Source organism: Arvicanthis niloticus, chromosome 10 (assembly GCF_011762505.2).
Source record: "Arvicanthis niloticus isolate mArvNil1 chromosome 10, mArvNil1.pat.X, whole genome shotgun sequence".
Taxonomy (NCBI): Eukaryota; Metazoa; Chordata; class Mammalia; order Rodentia; family Muridae; genus Arvicanthis; species Arvicanthis niloticus.
The window spans coordinates 42,393,492-42,417,028 of NC_047667.1; the positions used below are offsets into that span (position 1 = coordinate 42,393,492).

At 37.7% G+C, this 23,537-nt stretch overlaps 1 protein-coding gene across 1 annotated transcript in view; it reads right to left on the reverse strand.

The window, feature by feature from the left end:
- Positions 1-23,537, reverse strand: part of Xpr1 (xenotropic and polytropic retrovirus receptor 1) — a 142,718-nt gene that overhangs the window by 35,737 nt on the left and 83,444 nt on the right. Inside the window, exons 5-9 of the mRNA XM_034512918.2 lie at positions 21,190-21,339; positions 20,855-20,938; positions 17,202-17,283; positions 762-952; positions 375-554 (exon numbers count right to left, since the gene is read on the reverse strand). Coding sequence (XP_034368809.1) covers positions 375-554; positions 762-952; positions 17,202-17,283; positions 20,855-20,938; positions 21,190-21,339 — 687 coding nt within the window. The remainder of the gene's footprint in view (positions 1-374; positions 555-761; positions 953-17,201; positions 17,284-20,854; positions 20,939-21,189; positions 21,340-23,537) is intronic.

Here is a 23,537-nt window from a genome sequence, read left to right on the forward strand (position 1 = left end):
TTCATCTCCTAAGTAAGGGATTACACGATGCCACTATGCCTGGCTCTCTTTAGAAAGAAAAAGACAAGTTCTACATATTAACACAATGGTTACCTAATCGTAATGTATAAAATCAATTTACTATTTGGTCACTTTATACTTCATTTTAGGAGGGAAAAAAAGGGTCAAGCACTTTCCCAGGGATGCCATGTTATAAACTTTCAAGGTTATCAGGTATACATCAAAAGCACTTGCTTCTGAAGCTGGGCACCACTCACATGGCACAATGTGAACCCTGTCTCTGAGGCTGTGCAATCCAGCAGCCATGTGTGGCATTTAAGGAAGCCAATGCTAATGCACTGTTCTAAAACTGTTGTGCACGCCTTTAGACTTACCAAAAGTTTAAGCAGCCAAAATCTGGATTTATAGTAGAAAGTTTTGGTGGGGTTGATAAGAAAGAAGACCATAAACCCATAAAGGGCAAGTGGATACACATATATAGGGATGATGCTAATTGGAGCAAAGAAGCATGCCAGAAGGCTCAGGCACCATAATATCCCCAGGAATCCAGCAATCTATAAAGTACAGGGAACACAAAAGAGAGAAAGTTACTTCTTATCATTACACAAAATAATCTTTAATAAACAAAGATAATCCTCAAATGTGAGATGGACTTGAGCGTCCATCAGGTCGGCCACTCAGAGTGGAGTACGCTCATGAGACTCCCAGTGAGTTGGCCATTTACTCAGTGTGGACATGTTCACAAGACTATGCTTTATTACCTCAAAGAGATGCTGATGAGACAAATTGTTTCTTGGATTAAGTTCAAAGATGAGGACATGATTTACTCCAGCTTGTCTCCAACCATATGTGTTGATGCCCAGTAGAAAAAGGAATTCAATCAGAAGAAAGCCACCCCGATAGATTCTTATCAAGGGCCATACAGTTCTATCTGTTTCAAGTTTAAATACAGCTGAAAGAAAATATATTGGTTAGTTATAAAATCTAAAATGTTCCCTTTAATTATCCTTTCTCTTCATTCTCTGAGACACAGCCCTAGCACAGGACGTTTCCACGAAGACACTCTCTATCTGGATTATCTTAAGAGTCTGATAAACTTGCCTCTAGGTTCTTTTTTCTGCCTCTTTACTCTGCAAAGTGCAATTAGAATAATTTCCCTCAAACTTTTTTTTATCATGTTATTCCACTGTTCTATAAGTTTTTTTATTTTGTTTTCTAAATTATAGGACAAGTTTAAATGGCTTTGAACAGTAAAACCAGCTTTTGTTTTTGTTTTGAGACGTGCAGTCCTGGCTATCCTAGAGCATGCTATGTAAACCAGGCTGGCCTCAAACTCACAAAGATCCTCTTGCTTCTGCCTCCTGTGTGCTGGCATTAAAGATGTGGCCTACCATGCATAGTATAAGACTAGTTTTGTCAATGTGAGCTTCTTGTATGGCATGACTTCTTCAACATTGCTTTCTCTGTCAGTACACTAGCTACATTAACTTCTACCTCACAGATTTGTTGTAAAGTGAAAAGATACAAAACATAAGAAGACAATGTGGCCTTTCTGATGGGGCAGTCTCCTAGCTGGTCTGCTCCTCAGAAGACACCATATCCTGATCCATCCTAGAGGAACCACTGCACTCAGAGCAGTTGAGGAAGTTGGATTCTCAGGGTCTCTAACACGCCCAGGATCATAGGATTTCAGGATCCTGGAGGCAGCCTGAGTCCCAGAAGCTCTTCCACCTAGGATCTCAGGATCACAGGATCTCATAGACAGCTGGACTCTGAGGAGTTCTGACACAAGCAAGGTAAGAGGAGAGACAGGCTCTAGTCAGACACAGAGAGTGCAGGTAGCACTAGAGATAACCAGATGGAGAAAGGCAAGTGCAAGAACATAAACAACAGAAACCAAGGTTACCTGGCATCATCAGAACCCAGTTCTCCCACTATAACAAGTCCTGGCCACAGCACCACATCAAAAAAGCATAATTGAGATTTAAAACTCACTTCTCATGATGATGATGACAGAGGACTTCAAGGACATAAAGAAATACAGGAGAACACAGGTAAACAGGTAGAAGCCCTTAAAGAGGAAACACAAAAATCCCTTACAGAATTGCAAGAAAACACAACCAAACAGGTGAAGGAATTAAACAAAACCATACAGGATCTAAAAATGGAAGTAGAAAAAAAGAAATACCAAAGGGAGACTACCCTGGAGATAGAAAACCTAGGAAAGAGATCAGGAGTCATAGATGCAAGCATCACCAACAGAATACAAGAGATAGAAGAGAGAATCTTATGTGCAGAAGACACCATGAGAAACATTGACAAAACTGTCAAAGAAAATGCAAAATGCAAAAAACTCCTAACCTAAAACATCCATGAAATCCAGGACACTATGAGAAGACCAAACCTAAGGATAATAGGTATAGATGAGAGTGAAGATTCCCAACTTAAAAGAGCCAGTAAAATATCTTCAACAAAATTATATAGAAGAAAAACTTCCCTAACCTAAAGAAAGAGATGCCCATGAACATACAAAAAGCCTACAGAACTCCAAATAGACTAGACCAGAAAAGAAATTTCTCCCATCACATAATAAAACATCAAATGCCTAAAACAAAGAAAAATTATTAAAAGCAGTAAGGGCAAAAGGTCAAGTAACATATAAAGGCAGACCTATAAGAATTACACCAGACTTCTCACTAGAGACTATAAAAGCCAGAGGATCCTGGACAGATGTCATACAGACCCTAAGAGAACACAAATGTCAGCCCAGACTACTATACCCAGCAAAACTCTCAATCACTATAGATGGAGAAACCAAGATATTCCATGACAAAACCAAGTTTACACAATATCTTTCCACAAATCCAGCCTTACAAAGGATAATTAGATGGAAAACTCTAACACAAAGAGGGAAACTACAACCTAGAAAGAGCAAAAAAGTAATCTTCCAACAAACCCAAAAGAAGATAGCTACACAAACATAATTCAAACTTTAATAACAAAAATAACAAGAAGCAACAATCATTTTTCCTTAATATCTCTTAACATTAATGGACTCAATTCCCCAATAAAAAAACGTAGACCAACAGACTGGATACGTAAACAGGACCCAGAATTTTGCTGCATACAGGAAACATACTTCAGTGACAAAGACAGACACTACCTCAGAGTAAAAGGTTGGAAAACAATTTTTGAAGCAATTGGTCCCAAGAAACAAGTTGGAGTAACCATTCTAATATTGAATAAAATTGACTTTCAACCAAAAGTTATCAAAAAAGATAAGGAAAGACACTTTATACTCAAAAAAAAAAAAATCTACCAAGATGAATTCTCAATTCTGAACTTCTATGCTCCACATGCAAGGGCACCCACATTCATGTTGGGGGCCGACTTTTAGCAGAAAGCAGCTATCAGCTTTGCAGCCATCTTGAGCCATATACCCTGACATGAGACTTGAATTACAATAGTCTACAACAGCTGAGAACACTCCGATAATCTTGGTTTAGATACCTTGAGATTAAAGGCGCGTGAGATTAAAGGTATGTGACTTAAGAGTATGACTTAGTAGTATAGAGATCAGAGTTAGAGACAAGACCTAAGGGCATGATTAAAGGTGTAACTTAGAGGCGTGTCTTAGAGTCAGACTATAGACAGACAGAACCAGACGACAGACTGAGATCAGAGACGAATCAGACATTAGGTAGAATCTGCCCTCACCCTCGCTCTTGCTGAACCCCGACCTGCAGAGCGGAGCGGCAGCTTGGGCCGGGATACAGTAGCAAGCAAACACGGGGTGGTCCCGGGCCTCAACATTTTGCCTGGGCTGCAACATTATTTTGGCGCCTGAACAGGGACTCGAGCTTGGGCCCCAACATTATTTTGGCCGCCCCAACGTGGGGCTAGTGTGGTTCCCAACACATTCATAAAAGAAACTTTACTAAAGCTCAAAGCACACATTGTACCTCACACAATAATAGTAGGGGAATTCAACACCCTACTCTCAGCAATGTACAGATCATGGAAACAGAAACTAAACAGAGACACAGTGAAAATAACAGAAGCTATGAACCAAATGGATTTAACAGACATCTATAGAACATTTCATCCTAAAACAAAAGAATATACCTTTTTCTCAATACCTCATGGTACTTTCTTCAAAATAGACAATATAATTGGTCACAAAACAGGCCTCAACAGATACAAAAAGATTGAAATAATCCTTTGCATCCTATCAGATCACCATGGACTAAGGCCGGTCTTCAATAATAACAAAAACAATGGAAAGCCCACATACATGTGGAAACTGAACAACGCTCTAATCAATGATAACTTGGTCAAGCAAGCAAGAAAGATAAAAAGACTTTTTAAGATTTAATGAAAATGAAGGATCTTCATAGCAAAACTATGGGACACAATGAAAGCAGTGTTAAGAGATATACAGAAGTGGATGCTCACAGCCAACCATTGAACTGATCATGGGGTTCCCAATGGAGAAGTTAGAGAGAAGACTGAAGGAGCTGAAGAGGTTTGCAGCTCCACGGGAAGACCAACAATACCAACGAACCAGAGCTCCCAAGGTCTAAACCACCAGCCTGGGAGCACACAGGGAGGGACCCATGGCTCCAGCTGTATATGTTAAGGGAGGATGGCCTTGTTGGGCATAGGTGGGAGAGGAAGTCCTTGGTCCTGTGAAGGCTGGAGGCCCCAGTGTGGGGGAATTCGAAGGCAGGGAGGTGGGAGCACATTCTCATAAAAGCAGGAGGAGGGGAGATGGGATAAGGGGTTTCTGGGTGGGGGAAATGGGGAAAGGGAATAACATCTGGAATGTAAATAAAATATTCAATAAATTTTTTTTTAAAATTAAAAAAGAAGACAATGTTGAGAATTTAAATGTCATATAAATAAATAATAGTCAACATGTATGAAATGCTTAATATGGTGAGGGCTTAGTCTTATTCTTGGTGCTCTTCCATGTAATAGTTAGTTTGAATTGTTATAATTTTGTGAATTTAAATTACTATGTCTATGTTGACCTAGAAAGCTGGAGCACAGCTAGGATAAGTAATTTGCTCTGGATTACTGAGCTAAAATGTAGCCTTTGGTTGGCCTGCCCTTGAAGCTTGGAGAAACCCACCTGCCTCTACCTAGACACATGGCTGCAATCTTTATAATTTTATAAAATTATAAAATTGAGAAATTTTATAATTTTTCTCAAGTACTATGTTGCTCACATGCCCATTCAAACACTCAGTATCATCATTACTCTACAGATTTCCTAAAGTGATCTAATCTCCAACTTACTTTTCCCAAACCTACCCTACAATACTATCAGTGACCAGCTGATGCATCTCATGTTTTACAAAAGTGAGTTTGTCCCCAGCCCCTATTGTGCTCTTTCATTTCTTCTCAACCAAGTTATACTTACTAAGTTTAAACAGCCATTTATTGTTTATAATCAAAATTCCAAATCAATTCTTCATAGAGATAGAAAGAGCAATTTGCAAATTCATTTGGAATAACAAAAACCCAGGATAGGGAGAACTATTCTCAACAATAAAAGAACTTCTGGAGAAATCACCGTCCCTGACCTCAAACTGTACTACAGAGCAATAGTGATAAAAACTGCATGGTATTGGTACAGAGACAGGCAGGAAGATCAATGGAATAGAACTGAAGATCCAGAAATGAACCCACATACCTATGGTCACTTGATCTTTGACAAAGGAGCTAAAACCATCCAGTGGAAAAAGGACAGCATTTTCAGCAAATGGTGCTGGTTCAACTGGAGGTCAGCATGTAGAAGAATGCAAATCAATCCATTCTTATCTCTTTGTACAAAGCTCAAGTCCAAGTGGATAAAGGACCTTCACATAAAGCCAGATACACTGAAACTAATAGAAGAGAAGGTGGGGAAGACCATAGAATACCTAGGCACAGGGGAAAAGTTCCTGAACAGAACACCAATGGCTTATGCTCTAAGATCAAGAATGGACAAATGGGACCTCATAAAATTGCAAAGCTCCTGTAAGGCAAAGGACACTGTCAATAAGACAAAATGGCAACCAACAGATTGGGAAAAGATCTTTACCAATCCTACATCCAATAGAGGGCTAATATCCAAGATATACAAAGAACTCAAGAAATTACACTCCAGACAACCAAATAACCCTATTTAAAAATGGGGCACAGAGCTAAACAAAGAATTCTCAACTGAGGAAACTTGAATGGCCGAGAAGCACCTTAAGAAATGCTCAACATCCTTAGTCATCAGGGAAATGCAAATCAAAACAACCCTGAGATACCACCTCACACCAGTCAGAATGGCTAAGATCAAAAACTCAAGTGATAGTAGATGCTGGCGAGGATGTGGAGAAAGAGGAACACTCCTCCATTGTTGGTGGGATTGCAAGATGGTAAAACCACTCTGGAAATCAGTCTGGCAGTTCCTCAGAGAACTGGACATAGCATTACCTGAGGACCCAGCTATACCACTCCTGGACATATAACCAGAAGATGCTCCAACATATAACAAGGACACATGCTCCACTATGTTCATAGCAGCCTTATTTATAATAGCCAGAAGCTGGAAAGAACCCAGATGTCCTTCAACAGAGGAATGGATACAAAAAATGTGGTACATTTACACAATGGAGTATTAGTCAGCTATTAAAAACAATGAATTTGATAAATTCTTAGGTAAATGGATGGAACTAGAAAATATCATCCTGAATGAGGTAACCCAATCACAAAAGAACACACATGGTATTTACTCACTGATAAGCAGATGTTAGCCCAAAAGCTTGGAATAGCCAAGAGTCAACTCACAGACCACATGAAGCTCATGAAGAAGGAAGACCAAATGTGGATGCCTTGGTCTTACTTAGAAGGAGTAACAAAAATACTCAAGGGAGCAAATATGGAGACAAAGTGTGGGACAGAAACTGAAGGAGGAGCCATCTGGAGACCATTCCACCTGGGTATCCATCCCATGTACAGTCACCAAAGGCAGACACTGATGTGGATGTCAGGAAGTAGATGCTGACAAGAGCCTGATATAGCTGTCTCCTTAGAGGTCTGCCAGAGACTGACACATTCAGAGGCCGATGCTCACAGCTAACCACTGAGCTGATCAAGGGTCTCCCAATGGAGAAGTTAGAGAGAAGACTGAAGGAGCAGAAAGGGTTTGTGGCCCCATGAGGAGAGCAACAATACCAACCAACCAGAGCTCCCCAGGGTCTAAACCACCAGCATGGGAGCACATAGGGAGGGACCCATGACTCCATCTGTCATGATGGGGAGGATGGCCTTGTAGGACATAGACGGGAGAGGAGATTCTTGGTTCCATGAAGAATGAACACTGAGTGGGGGAGAATTTGAGGGTGGGGATGGGGTGGAGGGGTAGGTGGGAGCATATCCTCATAGAAGCATGAGGAGGGGGGATGGGATAGGTTCCTGGGTGGTGGGGAGAATGGGGGTAAGGGGATAAAATCTGAAATGTAAATATAATATCCAATAAAAATAAAAAAATATTTAGTAACTAATAGGGCAGAGAAAGTGTTTGCTTTGAAATCATATATATAAGCCAGATATCAAATCCTAGTAGGATAAATTCTTTAACTTAGAGTTTCTAGTTCTCAGTTTCCTCTTGGTCAATGGAAATATCATCTGTTTTCACACTGGACTTGATCCCCAGTACTGCGTAAAACTGGAATTATACATTCCAGCTATCACCACACTTGAGAGGTGGAGGCAAGAGGATCAGAGGTTGACAGTTATTCTTAGCTACAAAGTAGTTTTGAGTTCAGCCTGAACTACAAGAGACCTATTAAAAACAAAACAAAAGAAAATCAAACAACATACTTTCATAAACTTGTTAAGCTTAAAAGTGAAGAATGCATCAAATGTCTAATATTTGAACCATTAAGAGTATTAAGTATATACTGGTTTCTATTATTTGAAAACAAATTATCTCCAACATCATCCTAAGAACTGGGGATTCAATAGTGAAGAGTAGACAAGATATCAATCTCCACTTAACAACTATATAACAGGATATAGTGAGAGCAAAGGCAGTAAAATAGCAGGCTAAAACTCTTAGGAGATTATATTTGCCTTATTACAGAATTAAGAATGAGCACCCAGAATCTCTAGGGACTCCAGGTAGAGAGAAGGCCCAAAGAGCTCAGTGATCAAAGGCCAAGGTCACTGACATATCAGACTGGGCTTCATAGTGCTTTGTTCAGATTTAAGCTTTTATTCTGATGGCAAGTTTTAAATGAAAGTGTCACATTAATGGACTATTCTAGCTGTTATGTGACAAATGGACCATAAGAGAACCACTAGAGTCAAGATTAGCTAGAAAATTAGATGAGTAAAAAAAAACCACATTTGTAGCCTTACATTATGAATCCTAAGACACCAGACATACTACAAAACATAGATGATTCCAAAGAATCCACAATAAAACTCTAAAGAGTTAGTAGCTTCTGCAAAGTTGTAGAACACAGGTCAATCAACACAAAAAATTCAGTTGTGTTTATATATATCAGCAACAAGCAATCTGAAAATAAAGTTAGGAAAACAATTTTAATTATAACAGTATCTAAAAGAATTAAACATTTAGTAATAATTTTAACCATGGAGGTAAAAGGCTCACATGTCGAGAGTAAGAAAACATTTAGAAATTAAAGTAGACTTAAGTATATAGAAAGAAATGCCATGGTCATTTACTGTAAGACTTGATATTGTTAAGATGTCAACAAATCAATCTATACATTTCATGAAATCCCTATCAAAATTCTTATGACCATTTTATTTTCAGAAAAAGTAGAACAGTCAAACCTCAGATTTACATGGAAAAAGGTCTCCAATAACCAAAACAGTAATAAAAAATTAATAGTTGGAAAATTCATATTCAAGTTTTTAAATGTACTATTTCTAAATGTACTATAACAGTACAATAATCAAAACAGTGTGCAAGGGTGTAAAATGATTTATATACAAATAGAAAAGAAATGAAAAAAACCAAATAAACCAGATGTCTATGACCAGTTGACATTCAACAAATGTACCAAGTGGGAAAAACATATTCTTCAGCTAGTGTCCAGGACAAGACATCCATAAATATGGACTAGACATCCATATTTTAAAAAGGAAGAAAAAGCTAGAACCCTAATCTCACAATACAAACAAAAATTATCTCAAAACTGATAAGAAGGGCATGGCAGCACGTGACTTTAATCTCAGCACTTGGAAGGCAGAGGCAGGACACCACCCTGGTCTATAGAGTGAGCTCAAGGCCAGCCTGGTGAGAACTTTTTCAAAGACCTTAACATATGAACTAAAAATTATTAAATATTCTTTGGAAAAATAAAAGATAAATCACCACAATGAAGTATTTGGATATATATATCTATATCTATATCTATATCTATCTATATATATATCTATGTAAATAAATACAAAAACAAAAAAATCAGATAATTTGAACAAAAAACTCTTAAGAATGAAAGAAAAGCTGTAAATCATCTCTCTGACAAGAAACTATTTAGAATATATAAAGAATTCTTCTAGTGGGCTGGAGAGAAGGTTCAGTAGTTTAGAGCACTGACTGTTCTTTCAGAGGTCCTGAGTTCAATTCCCAGCAACCACATGGCTCACAACCACCTTTATTGGGGATCTGATGAACTCTTCTGGTATGTCTGCAGAGAGCGACAGTGTACTCATGTACACAAAATAAATAAATCTTAAAAAAAAATTCTTCTAGTTTCAGACAAAAGCAAATGTGGGCAAAAGATGTAGTCATCCAAAGAATACATAAATGACTAACAAGCCTAGGAAAAATTGAAATGATTAGTTATTAGGAAAATGCAAATTAAAAGAATAACAAAATACCTCACATCCACTTGGATGGATTTGACAGAACCCTCATACATTACTGGTAGAAACGGAAAGGGGTATAATCTCTATAGAAAACAATATGGTGCTTTTCTGTAAAGTTAAACATGCCCTAAGCCTGCACACCCGAGTTCCATTTCTGGCTCCAATAGGAAGGAAAGAACTCACTCACCTAAATCGCCCATACAGGGGTTTTCTGACCACTATATGTGAGCCACAGCAAGCACATGCCCATGGCCCCTCAATATAATAATATAAACAAACAAACAAACAAAAATTTTAAGCTTAGAAAAACCAAAATATTTACGAATGGATGAATAGATAAACTGTGGTATGTGTGTGGAATGGAGTACTGAATAATGCCACAACATGAATGGGAGTTGAGAACATGCTAAGTGAAGAAGCCATATACAAATAACATGTTTGAAATGAAAATTTCAGTCACATGAACCATCTAGAATAGGTATATCCCTAAATATGAAAATTGAGACAGTAGTTGTCAACAGCTGGAGCAATAGAAATCTGTGACTGAGCTTCCTTTTAGGGTGATGAAATGTTTTGGTCAATTGTGCAACAATATGGATTTCTTGTTATAAAATAGTTACTTTTGAGGTCAAGGAAATGGCTTAGTGCAAGCAAGCATGAGGGAGTGAATTTGCACCATATAAATGCAGACACGGCCATAGCTACTTATAACTTGGTGCTACACCATGGAGCCAGGTGGGCCTGGGCAAGTTCACTAACTAGCAGCCTAGCAAGATGACCAGCCGCAAGTTCAGTGAACAGCCTGGCCTAAGGGAATAAAGCAGAGAATAAGAAAGATGCCTGTCATCCTTTTCTGGCCTTTCTACATGCACACGTGCTGAGTATACCTGTACACATGCCTACAACACACACAGAAACACACTCACACATCCACGCACAGAGACTGAGTGTTAATCTTTACAATTCTTCTGTTAAGCTTGAATGTTTAAACTGTTCAACCACCCACAGATTTGCTCTAACATTCCACAAATTTCTAATTCTGTCTAGTTAACATCTATGGTCATGGTTTTAGGATACAAATATTTAGTTATGATACTGGCAGGAATATATCTACATATGAAGAAAATTGTCATGAACAGAAAAATATAATGCATAGTCATGAAATACACACACACACATACACATACTTAGAAAGACTATGTTCTACTTGAAAGCATCATACAAAATGCTTCTAATTAATATAATTAATATGACTGTCTATGTTGGTTGGTTTTATTGTCAACTTGATGTAACCTAGAGTCACCTGGGAAGAGGTATTCCTAACTGAGAAACTGCTTGTGACTCTGTCTCTGGGAGACTGTCTTGACTGATAACTGATGTGAGCAGGGCCCAGCCCACTGTGGGCAGTACCATTCCTAGGCAGGTGGGCCTGGGCTGTAAGAAAGCCAGCCAGAAAGTGAGCCAGTAAGTAGTGTTCCTCTATGATCTCTACTACAGGTTTCTGCCTTGAGTTAGGGCTCTGACTATCCTTAATGACAGATTGTGACTTGAAAGTATAAGCTAAATAAACCCTTTTATTCTCAGCTTGCTTTTGGTCTGAGTATTTTATCACAGCAACAGAGATGCAAACTAGAACAATGATATTTCATGAAAAATCCTTGAACTCTATACTTTATTAGAAATGTTTTTAAAGAATCATTATCTTCAGTGGCAGCAGCTACAACAACAACAAACGTTGAGGACATTCAGTAAGCTAATAAGTGCTAAAGAAACAGCATCTGAATGAAAACACAAGACTACATTTGTTAATGAACTGATTTAGTTTCAAAATGTTTCAAAGACACATAGCAGTCTTAACAGTTAATAGTCAAGTTATTCATTAAAGAACACAAACTTGGAATTATACAATCTCTAAAGGTAAGTGCACCTGTTCACAATACATCAATTTCTTTCTCTCCACAATCTGTACTGGCACAATCTCTCCAGTACACCCCTTTTGCAGGTAAACTGAGAATTAAATTACAACAGTTTTTGCTAGAAAAGATCACCATAAATAAAATCCCAAAGAATTACCAAAATAAGATGAGTTACTATAATTTCTATTTAAGAATAAAAATGTCACTTCTGTGAATAATGGGTCCATATAATAAAAGCTATATACTGTTCCATTCTAAACTCTCACATAGATGTATAAATTCTTAGTGAAAGGATAGCTAACATTCACTAGGCAGCTGTCTTGGGCTAGTGATGTTGTGTGTTGCTTGTGGTGTATAATTTTATTACTAATCACAGCAAAAACATACATTCTTTTTTTTTTTTTTTTTTTTTTTTTTAACAGGAGATACATGAAGAAACTGAGAGTTAAATCAAGTCCCCTGTCTAAGGACATAGGGATTTAATCTCAGTAATTCGGCTACAGAGCCTGCTGTACTTGTATATAAGTCATATACAAACACCACATGTCTGTTAACTCAAAACAAAGCCAGTGACCAAACAGAAGCTTATTCTAAACCTCGTAATTATAGTCCTCACTGTATTGGATCAAGTTCTGAATCTGTTTTCTTTTGTTGTTCTCGGTTCTGATTCACAGCTGGAATTTATCACAAACAGTACCTGCACTTTATTCACATCCCTTTCCAGCCATGGCAAGACTGTCTTCTAACACTAATTTTTAATCTTTTTATAAATTAAATCATATCATGTATACTTTTGGTGTTTAGCTTCTTTTGTTTACTTTAAAATGATTAATTTCATGTTCTATAAACTTCACTTATAAGTTTTCATCTGTGTCCCTGCACGTGGCTACACTTTGTTCTTCTTCCTTCTCCACACTTTCCCACTGGGTAAAAACATCTGCTATGTTGTTGATAGAACATTTGGGTTGTTCCGGTTTGAGGACATGAAAATAGTCCAGTTACTAATATTCTCGAATGTTTTCTTGTAGATACAGGTACTCATTTCTGTTACTAGAGATGGATCACAGGTTACTACACAGCCAGTTTTGGTAAACAGTGCCAAGCAGTTCTCTGAAGTGCTGTGCCTATCATTCATTTCCATATTACCCCATGATGTGCCACTGTACAGGGCAACACAACTCATTTACACAGTTCACACTTTCTAAGATGCTACTGTTATAAACAACATGGCACAAAAGAATTCTTTGTATTACAGCCTCCTAGGTTGTAAGCTAAATTTATAGAAAATAAATTAATCAAAATGATTGTAACATTTTATATATACTACCACTTATTCTCAAAAGAGATTTCAATAATCAATAGTCTTACCATTAATTTGCAAGTGCTTATTTTTCACTCTTATATCTACTACAAATGTTAAGTAGTAAGTGAAATCTGGCATACATTGATTATTTCAAATTGAACAAAGGTTAATAGAAGAAAAACTAAAAAACAAAAATCTATACAGGAAAATTTTCATTTTTATGAAACTAAAACTCTGGAATATGAGATTTTTCTGGCAAATTATTGAACACTAGGACATGTCCCCTTGAGAGACCACAGCAATTATGCACATAATTTTTTTCTGTGAATGCTCAAAGCAAAGAATCGTGCTTGTACATGCATTACTACTGCTACATTTCCCTCTGACTCTCAACACTACTCTCTTCTCAGTGCCCGAGGGAGATAAATAAAGAGAGACAGCTGGCTTTATCTGTTTACCCTCCCCTCACCAATACACACGGAAATCAAACAAAACAGGGCTCTGAGGCTAGAACTTAATGCACAATGCTATATGTATAAACTGCATGCATTAAAAAAACCAAACCGCCACAATAATACAGTCTATGTTTACTAAAAACTCAGCTTGTACTAAGTTAAAAAATAAAACACAAACAAAAATCCCTTTCCATTTAGTTTACACGAAAAGAAAGACATCTGCTTCTTCCCTTCTCTTACTTAAGCTCTTAAGGACTGATTTCTCCTGGTTTGTCTGTACTGGGGACTGAGCTCAGGAGTCCATTTATGACAGGCAAGCATTCAGCTACTAAGCTACACAACTCACCCCTCCCCCACCCCCCAACCCCCTTTTTTTTTTTTTTTTTTTTTGTCTGAAGACTCCTGAGGATCAAGGGCAGTCATGAGACACATAAAAATGACTTGTGGATTGACTGTGGAGATGGCTCAGTGAGAAAAGAGCTTATGTATGGTGCAAGTGTGAGGTTCTGAGTTTGAATGCAAGGAATCCACATAAAAAGTGAGGTTTTAAAGCAGTAATCTATGATCCCTGTGCTCCAGCAACAAGATGGCAGGTGGAAACAGGAGAATCTTAGAAGCTTGTAGGCCAGCTTGTCTGGCAAAGCAGAGGTAAACAGTAAAGAAATCCTGCCTCACAACAAGATGGAATGGTTCATGACGTGGTCCTGATCCTTTCTCTACCTGTGCAGTGGCATGTGACTGTGCTTACATTTACATTTATGCAAAATACACACACATCAGATTTTAAAGCTACTTATAGATGAACAAATAAAAATAAATTCTCAAGTAATCCTGTAAGTTTAAGGTACTGAGTTCATTGAAAAGATGAGGAAACTGTTTTAGAAAAGAACAGTGGTCCATATGACCATAACAACTCACAACCAATGGTGGAGGTGGTATTTGTACTCTTTCCGTGGCAGCTAGCTTGATAATCTAGGTGAACGATGGTACTCTAGAATGTCTATATATTTTATACAAGTAAACTATCATTACCCTATATACACATAAACAGGTTACAAAATTATTACAAATCTCATCGGTATTAAATTGTATGCTACTTTTTAGCACCTGGTGGGAAGGAGAACTCTTGATATTTGTGAGTAATGGCTGGGCCATCTCTCTAGCCAGAGAACTCTAATAATGCAATGAAAACATACCATGAATAAGAAAATTCATGTAAAAGCCCTTGCAACTAGGGTTATAACTTTATAATGTAAAACAGGCAATGCTGAGGAGAATGCTTGCAAGAAATAATAAAGTTCTGTACATTGTTTAATCTCAACTGGTTTTCTCTTCTGTCCACTCAGACTTCCTCAATACTTGTTAAACTCCTATTATGCTCCATATAGTACTAGTACTATAGAGAAAAAAGCCCAGGCATTGAGGTGTTTGGGATCAAGTCCAAATATTGCTTACATAATAGCTGGAAGTAGGGACCTGAGTACGTGATGCACTGTCATGTCACAAGCATCTGAAGAAAACTAATGTAGGCTAAGGGGATGGAAAATACAGAATAGACTATTTTAGTGTAGGGTGATCACAGAAGGCCTCACTGAAAAGACAGCATTGAATAGAGATCTCAATGAAGGGAAAGAATCAGACAGATACCCTAGGAAAGAGCTCCTTAGCAACAGATGTGTTCAAAGAACAGTAATTACAACTGAGTGAACAAAGGGGAGAAAGACAGGATAGGAAGTAACAAACAACTGAAGTGTAATACCCTTGAAGGTCTTGTTTACTAGGTGAGAGAGGGAGGGGCTGAGGAAAGGAGAAAGGAGAAAGAAAACCACGGCCCTACAGACTTGTGGTTAGAAGAGGGCTACAGTGGATGCACACTGCTGTACAGTGAACAAGAAATGACTCGAGACAAAGGCCGTACTAATGGATGTAGAGGTAAGTGAGAAACTTCACAGTATCAAGACACAGCAATAGGATCCTTATATAAGTGACAAAATATGAAGGATGTTGTTTGGAATCTAAGTCTTGGCCAAAGGCCATGTGTCTCCCCCAGTCTCCTAGTGTTTGGGAGGGAGAAACTTGAAGAGGTCAGGCTTAGTGAGCAACCTGTCTCTAACACTGTGACCACCATGAGGTTCTGCTTGCCACAGGCCTGAAGTGTCAAGGCCAAGTGATCAAGAACTAATGTCTTTACAACCATGAGGCAAAGTAAGCCTTTCTTTTTTTAACTTGATGATTTCAGCTAACACAGGGATAAACAGGGACTTAAAATTTTGGGCTTTATCTGGGGAACTTAAAAAAAAAAAAAAGAAGAAGAAGGGTCATTTTGTCTATTTAAGGGGAAATGCCTATTAGGTAGCCAAACAGCCAATTAGATCTTTTTCAGAGCAGAGAGAATATATACTTGCAAGTCATTAGCATAGAGATAGTATTTGTAGCCATAAGCTTGAATAATTTGCCTAGACAGAAAATGAACATAGAAAGTAGAAATATAAGAACTGAATATATTGGAACTATCTAGCATTTCAGAGAACACTATGACTTGGGAAAGAAACTGGGAAAGAAATACTGAAGAAATTTAATAAGAAAAACAGGTGGAGCATGTGAAGTTTTTCTAGTCGTGATTAAGTGAAATGCTACTGAAGGGCTGTTCAAATTCTTAGGCAGGCTTCGTAAGACTACCTGTTGCTTGGCACTGTATTATTTCTTAATGCTGGGACTATAGTTGCTCTTATAGAAATCCTTATTTAACTTCTTTGGGTGTGGGTTTGTTTTATTTTTTGAGACAGGACCTCATTTATCCCAGGCTGGCCTCAAACATACATACACACACACACACACACACACACACACACACACACACACACACACTGAAGCTAAGGAAATTCATTCTTGAACTCCTGATCTTTGTGCCTCACCTTCCTAAATGCTGAGATTATAGGTTTGTGCCACTACACCTGGTTTTATGTAGTGCTAGAGACTGAACACAAGACTTCATATATGCCAGGCAAGCATTACCACCTAATCTCCAACCCCAGCCCTACTTTTAGATTTCACTGCTTTGAAAACTACATAGATAAGCCTCTAAAGACTGCATGCAGAACAGTTATAAGCAGATCCTGGGGAAACATGAGGGGTCTCTATAATAAACAGACTAAATAAGGGTTAATGTACTTAATGTAATATAACATACTTATTATCTTCATCAATGACCAAGAAAACAAGTTCTTATATTAATTACACTTTTTGCTTAGTGTGTATATGTGTGCATGTGCACATATACCATGTCATACACAAAGATGTCAGGGGCCAATTTGTGGGAGTCAGTTTTCTTATAACATACAGGGGTCAAACAAAACTCATGCAAGTCAGACTTGGCAGCAAGCATCTTTAACCAGTGAGCCAACTTCCTGACCCAGGGTTAAGTTCTTAACAACTGAACTCTAAAACTTCTGAAGTTAAAGACTAGAAAATGATAGTAAATAAGAAGTCTGTGCTCTGAAATTTATATCCCAAAGAAAAAATAAACAAATGTTTGAAACAGCCCCACAAAACTTCTTACAGTAGTTTTGGTAGATATGTTTGATTCTTTACTGAACTAGGACATAAACATAGTAAGACCAAATGAATTAAAAAGTTAAGAATTACCTGCAAACACAAGGGTAATATTCAGCACAATGAATATTCCACAAAATAGGCCAACTCTAAAAGTAGTCCATGCTGGTGCAGGCTGTGGATAGAAAACAGAACTCTGAGTAAAAGAGAAGAGAGCAGACACATGCAGTATGTGCCACAGTAGTAGAGTAACTTAGTAGCATAAACCTCAAAGTTGTATAAGGACAATATACTTTATTATCCTAACCTTTATAACTCTGAGGCAGAGGATCATTTCACACCACCATCCTATTACTAGATTAAGGACACTATGGAGTTCTTTCACAGAAATCTGACTCATAGGGTTGGGGCAAAGTTCATCCAGTTAAGTTCTGGCTGTGTTGGCATGAGGACATGAGTTGGATACTCAATACCCACATAAAAAGCCAGGCAGATCCTACATAAAAGACTGGGCACAGTGCATGTTTGTAATTCCAGTGCCAGGTAGGCAAAGGCAGACAGATTCCTGGACCTCCCTGGACAGTGAATTTAGACAAACTGTTGAGCTCCTGGTTCACTGAGAGACTGTCTTAAAAAAAAAAAAAAAAAAAGGGTGGAAAGTAAGAAAGTAACTAAGGAACACACCCAATGTCCACCTCTGGTCAAAACACACACACACACACACACACACACACACACACACACACACACACACACACACACACAAAAGAGAGAGACAGAGAGAGACAAAGAGAGACAAAGAAGGAGAGAGTGGGAAGAAGGGAGATAGGTGGTGAGGGAGAGAAAGAGAAGTCATGAAATAAGATGTTAATCTCAGGCTTCAGATTAATACAATGAAGTAGGTTTTCTCTGAATGATTTAGAATGCAATTTGCAATTAAATTTTTATAAAATGTATTTACCTCTACGTCAAAATTACTCAACTAGAGTTTACTTTTTGGTATTATGAGTAATGAGTGTCAATAGAAAAGACAAGAACATGTACTTTCTGGCAACACTTGTGCTTTTGTACTGAGAAAACTTAAATAAAAAATTTAAAGGTTTATTTGTTTATTCTTCTATTTACATGTATGTCTAAGTTTATGTGCAGCATGGGTGTATTGGCATCACAGAGGCCACAGAGCACAGATCCCTCTAAAAACTGGAGTTAAGGTGTATTTGCATTTCTTGTATAGGTTCTGGAAGCCAAAATAGGGTCCCTTGCAAGAGCAATAAGCATGCCTAATCTCTGAGCCATCTCTCCAGACCCTAAAATGAAAATTTTAAAGCTATACTAGAGTTCTTAAGAGATGGACATATAAAAACCTCCAGTGCAATGGGCTTAATTATATTCTTTGTTATAATAGTTATAGTTTATAGCTATAATTAACCTTAAAATTACCTTTTTTCTAAAGCAAACAGAAAAGTCCTTAATATAAAGGGATGAAGGATAGAGAGATAAACTTATGGATTTTTTAGTCTTAAGGATAAGAGAGTAGACTTTATTAGGTCTTAACAAACACAGATACACGCAGGCACACAGACAGAGACAGAAAGGCACACACACAGACACACACAACACAACACAACACACACACACCACATTGAAACTCTGATTACTTGTCACAAGAGCTATCTGCATTGTCAACTAAGCGCTAGCAGCAGCAGCAGTAGAGGAGATGGACTCTGTTCCTCTAGGCACGGGTGTGAGCATCTCTCTGTGCTTTAGTTCTCACATCCTGACGGGCAGGCCAGACCCGCGGGCCTTGAGCACCTTGCCCAGCTCCCATTTTCTGCCTGCACAGCACTGATGAGGTTCAGGTTATCATCTCACTACTAAGTATTGGAGTTCTCCATATATTCTTAGTAAAATATGTTGTTTATCAAACATGTTTTTATAAATATTTTCTTCTAGTTGAATACTCTTCATTCTCCTTAACAAAGTATTTTGAAGATCTGTTTATTATTTTGATGAGGTGCTTCTGATGTCATTTCTAAGAAGCCTTTGAGTCTCCCAAAGTTGCCATGACTTGTCTCCTGTATTTTCTTCTAAAACTTTGTAGTTTTAGGTTTACTTTCATTTTGCATAGAGAATCCAACTGCCCAGGCTATTTGTTGAACACATTATTCTTCCTCTACTGGCATCCTTTATGTCTGTACTGAAAATTAGCTGTAGACATATATTTGTCTATTTTTAGATTCTATCCTGTTCCACTGAAGTGTCTGTCTATCATGGCTCTACCTTGATTACTTCAGCTTTAATGGGGTTTTATAATAGGTAGTGCTAAAATTTCAACCTTTTAATTTGTTCCTAAGATATACTGGCTACTAGGTCTTTTGCATTTCCATGCATTTTAAAGCTAGCTTACCAATCTACACACCCACCACCACCACCACCACCACCACCACCACCACCACCACCACCACCACCACCACCCTTACTGACAGTTTTTAGATGGATTATTCTGTATATCTAAAATTAAGAAATAGCTTCCTAAAAGAACTGAGCTTACCCAATATGCCAATAATTCATATGCCTTTCATTTAAACAATCTGTAGTTTATTTCCGCAATGTTCTGTAATTTCTAAAGTAAAGGTCTTCCACATCTTTTGCCAGAACTATTACTATACACGTCTTATTTCTGTGGCATTATTGAGAAAGTTTGTTACTTTCCATTGTACTTGATGTGCAGTCACACTCGAGCCTTTGTAAATGACACTATATTCTGCAAGCTCGCTAACCCCCTGATTAGCTGTAGTAGGTATATGGAGCACTGCATTCTCTATAGAGATCATCAAGTCACTGATAAACAAACAAACAAAACAGCAATAAACAAAACCTCCAGCACTATTACTTCTTTCATTCTAAACGGAATGCCTTTTATGTCCTTTTCTGACCTTATCACATTGGCTATAATCACCGGGAGAAGGTTCAATAACAGTGCAAAGATGACTATACAGTTTGTTCCTGGTCTTTTAAGGGAAGTCTCAGTGTTTTCCTGTTAAGTATGTCATTAATTCTAATTTTTCATACATGTTGGTTATTATATATAAACTCTTCATTATTAATTTTAATACACTGTTATCACATAAAATACTCTGAAAAAGATTATTTTAATTTATTGAGACATGTTTTATGAGACAGAGATATGACTTAAATGCTATATAAATAGCATTTAATAAATCCCCCCTACCCTCCTCTTTTACAAGGGGCATAACTATTGTTTTGGAAAAAGCTATATGGTAACCCAGTACATCTAAATCTCCCATATCATGAACAACACCAAAAAGCTTCATCTCAGCTGATAATACCAAGAAGCAAGTATGTATAAGAAGTAGAGGGAGCTGGGGGGCAGCACCAACAGAAAAGGGCGGGCTCTGCAATTTATTACAATATGAAGGCTCACATCGACTTTTTCCTTCTCTCCTTTCTTTCCTTTCCCCGTCCCCTTTTCTTTCCTGGACACAGGGTCTTAGAATGTAATACAGGCTGGCCCTGAGCTAGTGCTTATCCTGCCTTAACCTCCTAAACACTGGATTAAAACAGGCCACCATGCCTGGATCCTGGAATCTATTTTTTTTTTTTTTTTTTGAATGAGAATAGTAGCAACTACTTACAAAACCTTTTAAGGTAATGATACCAGACAACAACAATATTGTGTTATTAAATATGCAAAAGGCAACAAAGCACTAGAAGCAAGTACTAACCTGAGCAGCTCCCAATGGAGGGACCCGTAATCTCTTCATAGCCTTTTGTCTGTCACCATCTTCAAGTTCGTTGGTGACCACAGCCTAAAAGACAAATGACCAAGTTTTGTATAAGTTATTCTAAATGAAAGGGATACGGACACATACACATGTGTATAATGTCTTGATAGCCCATTGAAAAGTATACTGAGAAGGAAGAGAAAGACCTTAAATGAGAGCATAGGTACTCTAAGCCAGCAATTTACAAAAGCCTGCAGGACAAAAATGGTGAATTACTTCTTTAAAATACACACAGAAGAAACTGAACATATATAGCAAACAAGCAGGTGTTGTACCTCAGTCTCAGAAATGAGCTGGTTGATTTTCTTGCAAATATAAAATGGGGCCACCTCCACGTGAGCCACTCGCCAATCTGCTCCACGAGATGTTTCCAGGATCTTGTCATGCTTTTTAAGGATTTTTCGAAACCCTGTAAAATTCAGATTCTATAGGAAGGAAAGGGAAATACAATTATCATTAGTAGCAACATTAAAGAAGATTAAAACAGTGAAGCAGTAGACACTGACTGAGCTGACTGAGCAAATACTGAGAGCCTAGGAGCACCAGGACCTTTCTAGAAGTATCCCCACACTGGCGACAGGGGTAAGGCTCTCTGGTCACAAGTTCTTATTTTTCTTCCAAGTAAATTAATAAAAATCCTAAGTTCCAAACTTTTCCACATATAACCATTTCAAAATGGGTTGTTTTACTGCTTTGGCCAAAAGAGTCCTTTTAGAAAAAGTCTTGTGTTCATCAGTCACTGAATCCATTTCTTTTAATGGCTTGTTTCTTTTTTCTTTCTTTTTTGAATCGTAAAGAAGAGATTTTCACTGCTACAGGCATGAACTACAGACAGGTATCTAGTTCTCTTAACTTTCGCTTTCTTTCCATTCATCTCAGCTTAGGGATCAAAGTGAGGAGGAGGAGAGGCCAGCGGAAAGGCAGAAAGGACCACTGCATAGACAGCGACAATGGGTGGAAGCTCTGCCTTCCTTCAGCTTCCACAAAATCAAAAGACTGAATTTTCCTACACCCCAGTCAATTGTGCTCATCGACTGAAATGGCAGGAAAGCATGGATTCGAGGGTCTAGATTAGATTTACATAAGGTTGTCTGTTTTTGCTAAGGTTTCTTGATCATTTGTTAGAATCTATTCTTCGTACCATAATGCATGATGAAACTGGTGTGTGTGTGTTATGTGTGTTCGTGTATGTGTGCAGTGTAGTATATACTCGTGCATGTATGTTTAAGATTTCCCCATCTTTCCTTTTTTCGTTCAGGCAGGGTCTTTCACTGATCCTGAAGCTCACCATCTGGTCAGACTGGCTAGCCAATACTCCCCAGGTATCCTCTTGTTTACCTCCCCGACCTGGGATTTTTACTTTAGTCTTAGGAATCTAAGTTAATTCTTTATGTTTTCATGAAAAACACTTTTCTTGGCCTTACGATTTTGCTCTCTTCCTCATTTTAAAACAAATATATTCTGAAGAGACTGCTTAATGTTTAAGTATATGTGGTGTTCTTGCAGAGGAATGGATTCAATTCCCAGAACCTACATCAGACAGTCACAACTGCTTGTAACTCCAGTTCCGAGGATCTGATGCTCTCTTTGGTCTGTATGGATACGCATGTATGCAACATACATACAGATGACCAGGCAACATACATACATACATACATACATATTTTAAAATATATATATTTAAAATTTTTTAAATAGAAATCTTTTCTTACAAAATTAATAAAACAGAATTTAAAAAATATCCATTTATTTGTATCTATGTGTGAGCTCTGCCTGCATGGATATAAATGCACAGTGTGTGTGTGGTGCCCTCAGAGACCATTAGTTCCTCTGGAACAGCAGCACATGCTCCTAAGCACTGGATCATCTGTCCAGCTCTAGAACAGAACTTTTACAGTTATTATAACTTTTATAATAATTATAATAATTATGGAAAGCTGTCTCAGCAGTTAAGAGCCTTTGTTGTTGAAGAAATCCCAGGATTCCTAGCACCTACATGGTGACTTACAAATGTCTGTGTTTTCTCCTTGTTTTTTTGTTTGTTTGTTTTAATAATTGTTCAACACAAAAAGTTGCTGAAAATATGGATATTTCCTATTACTTTAAAAAAAGATTTATTTTTATTTTTGCATATGTATTTACGTACACAAAAAGTTGCTGAAAATATGGATATTTCCTATTATTTAAAAAAAGATTTATTTTTATTTTTGCATATGTGTTTATGTAACTGTATGTCACACATGTACAGGTGCCTGTAGCGGCCAGAAAAGGACAGCAGTTAACAGAGATTTGTGAAGCTCCTGATGTGGCTGCTGGGAAATGAACTCAAGTTCCCTAGAAGAGCAGCAAGTGCTCTGAATAGTTAAGCACTAGGTTAATACTAAATTAAAAACCTGTGGAAAAGCATTTTATTTCTTTTAATATTTAGGTATTGATATGAATTTTTAAAAATTAAATTACAAAGCTATGGGGGAAAAACGTAAAAAAAAAAGAGGCCTAGGTTTGTGGCTAATTAACCAGGCACTTAGAAGGCCAAGGAAGGAGGAATTCAAGTTTCCAATTAACCTGGGGAATCTAATGAAAACAAAGAAATTTATCATTTATTTCTCCTACATTATTAATT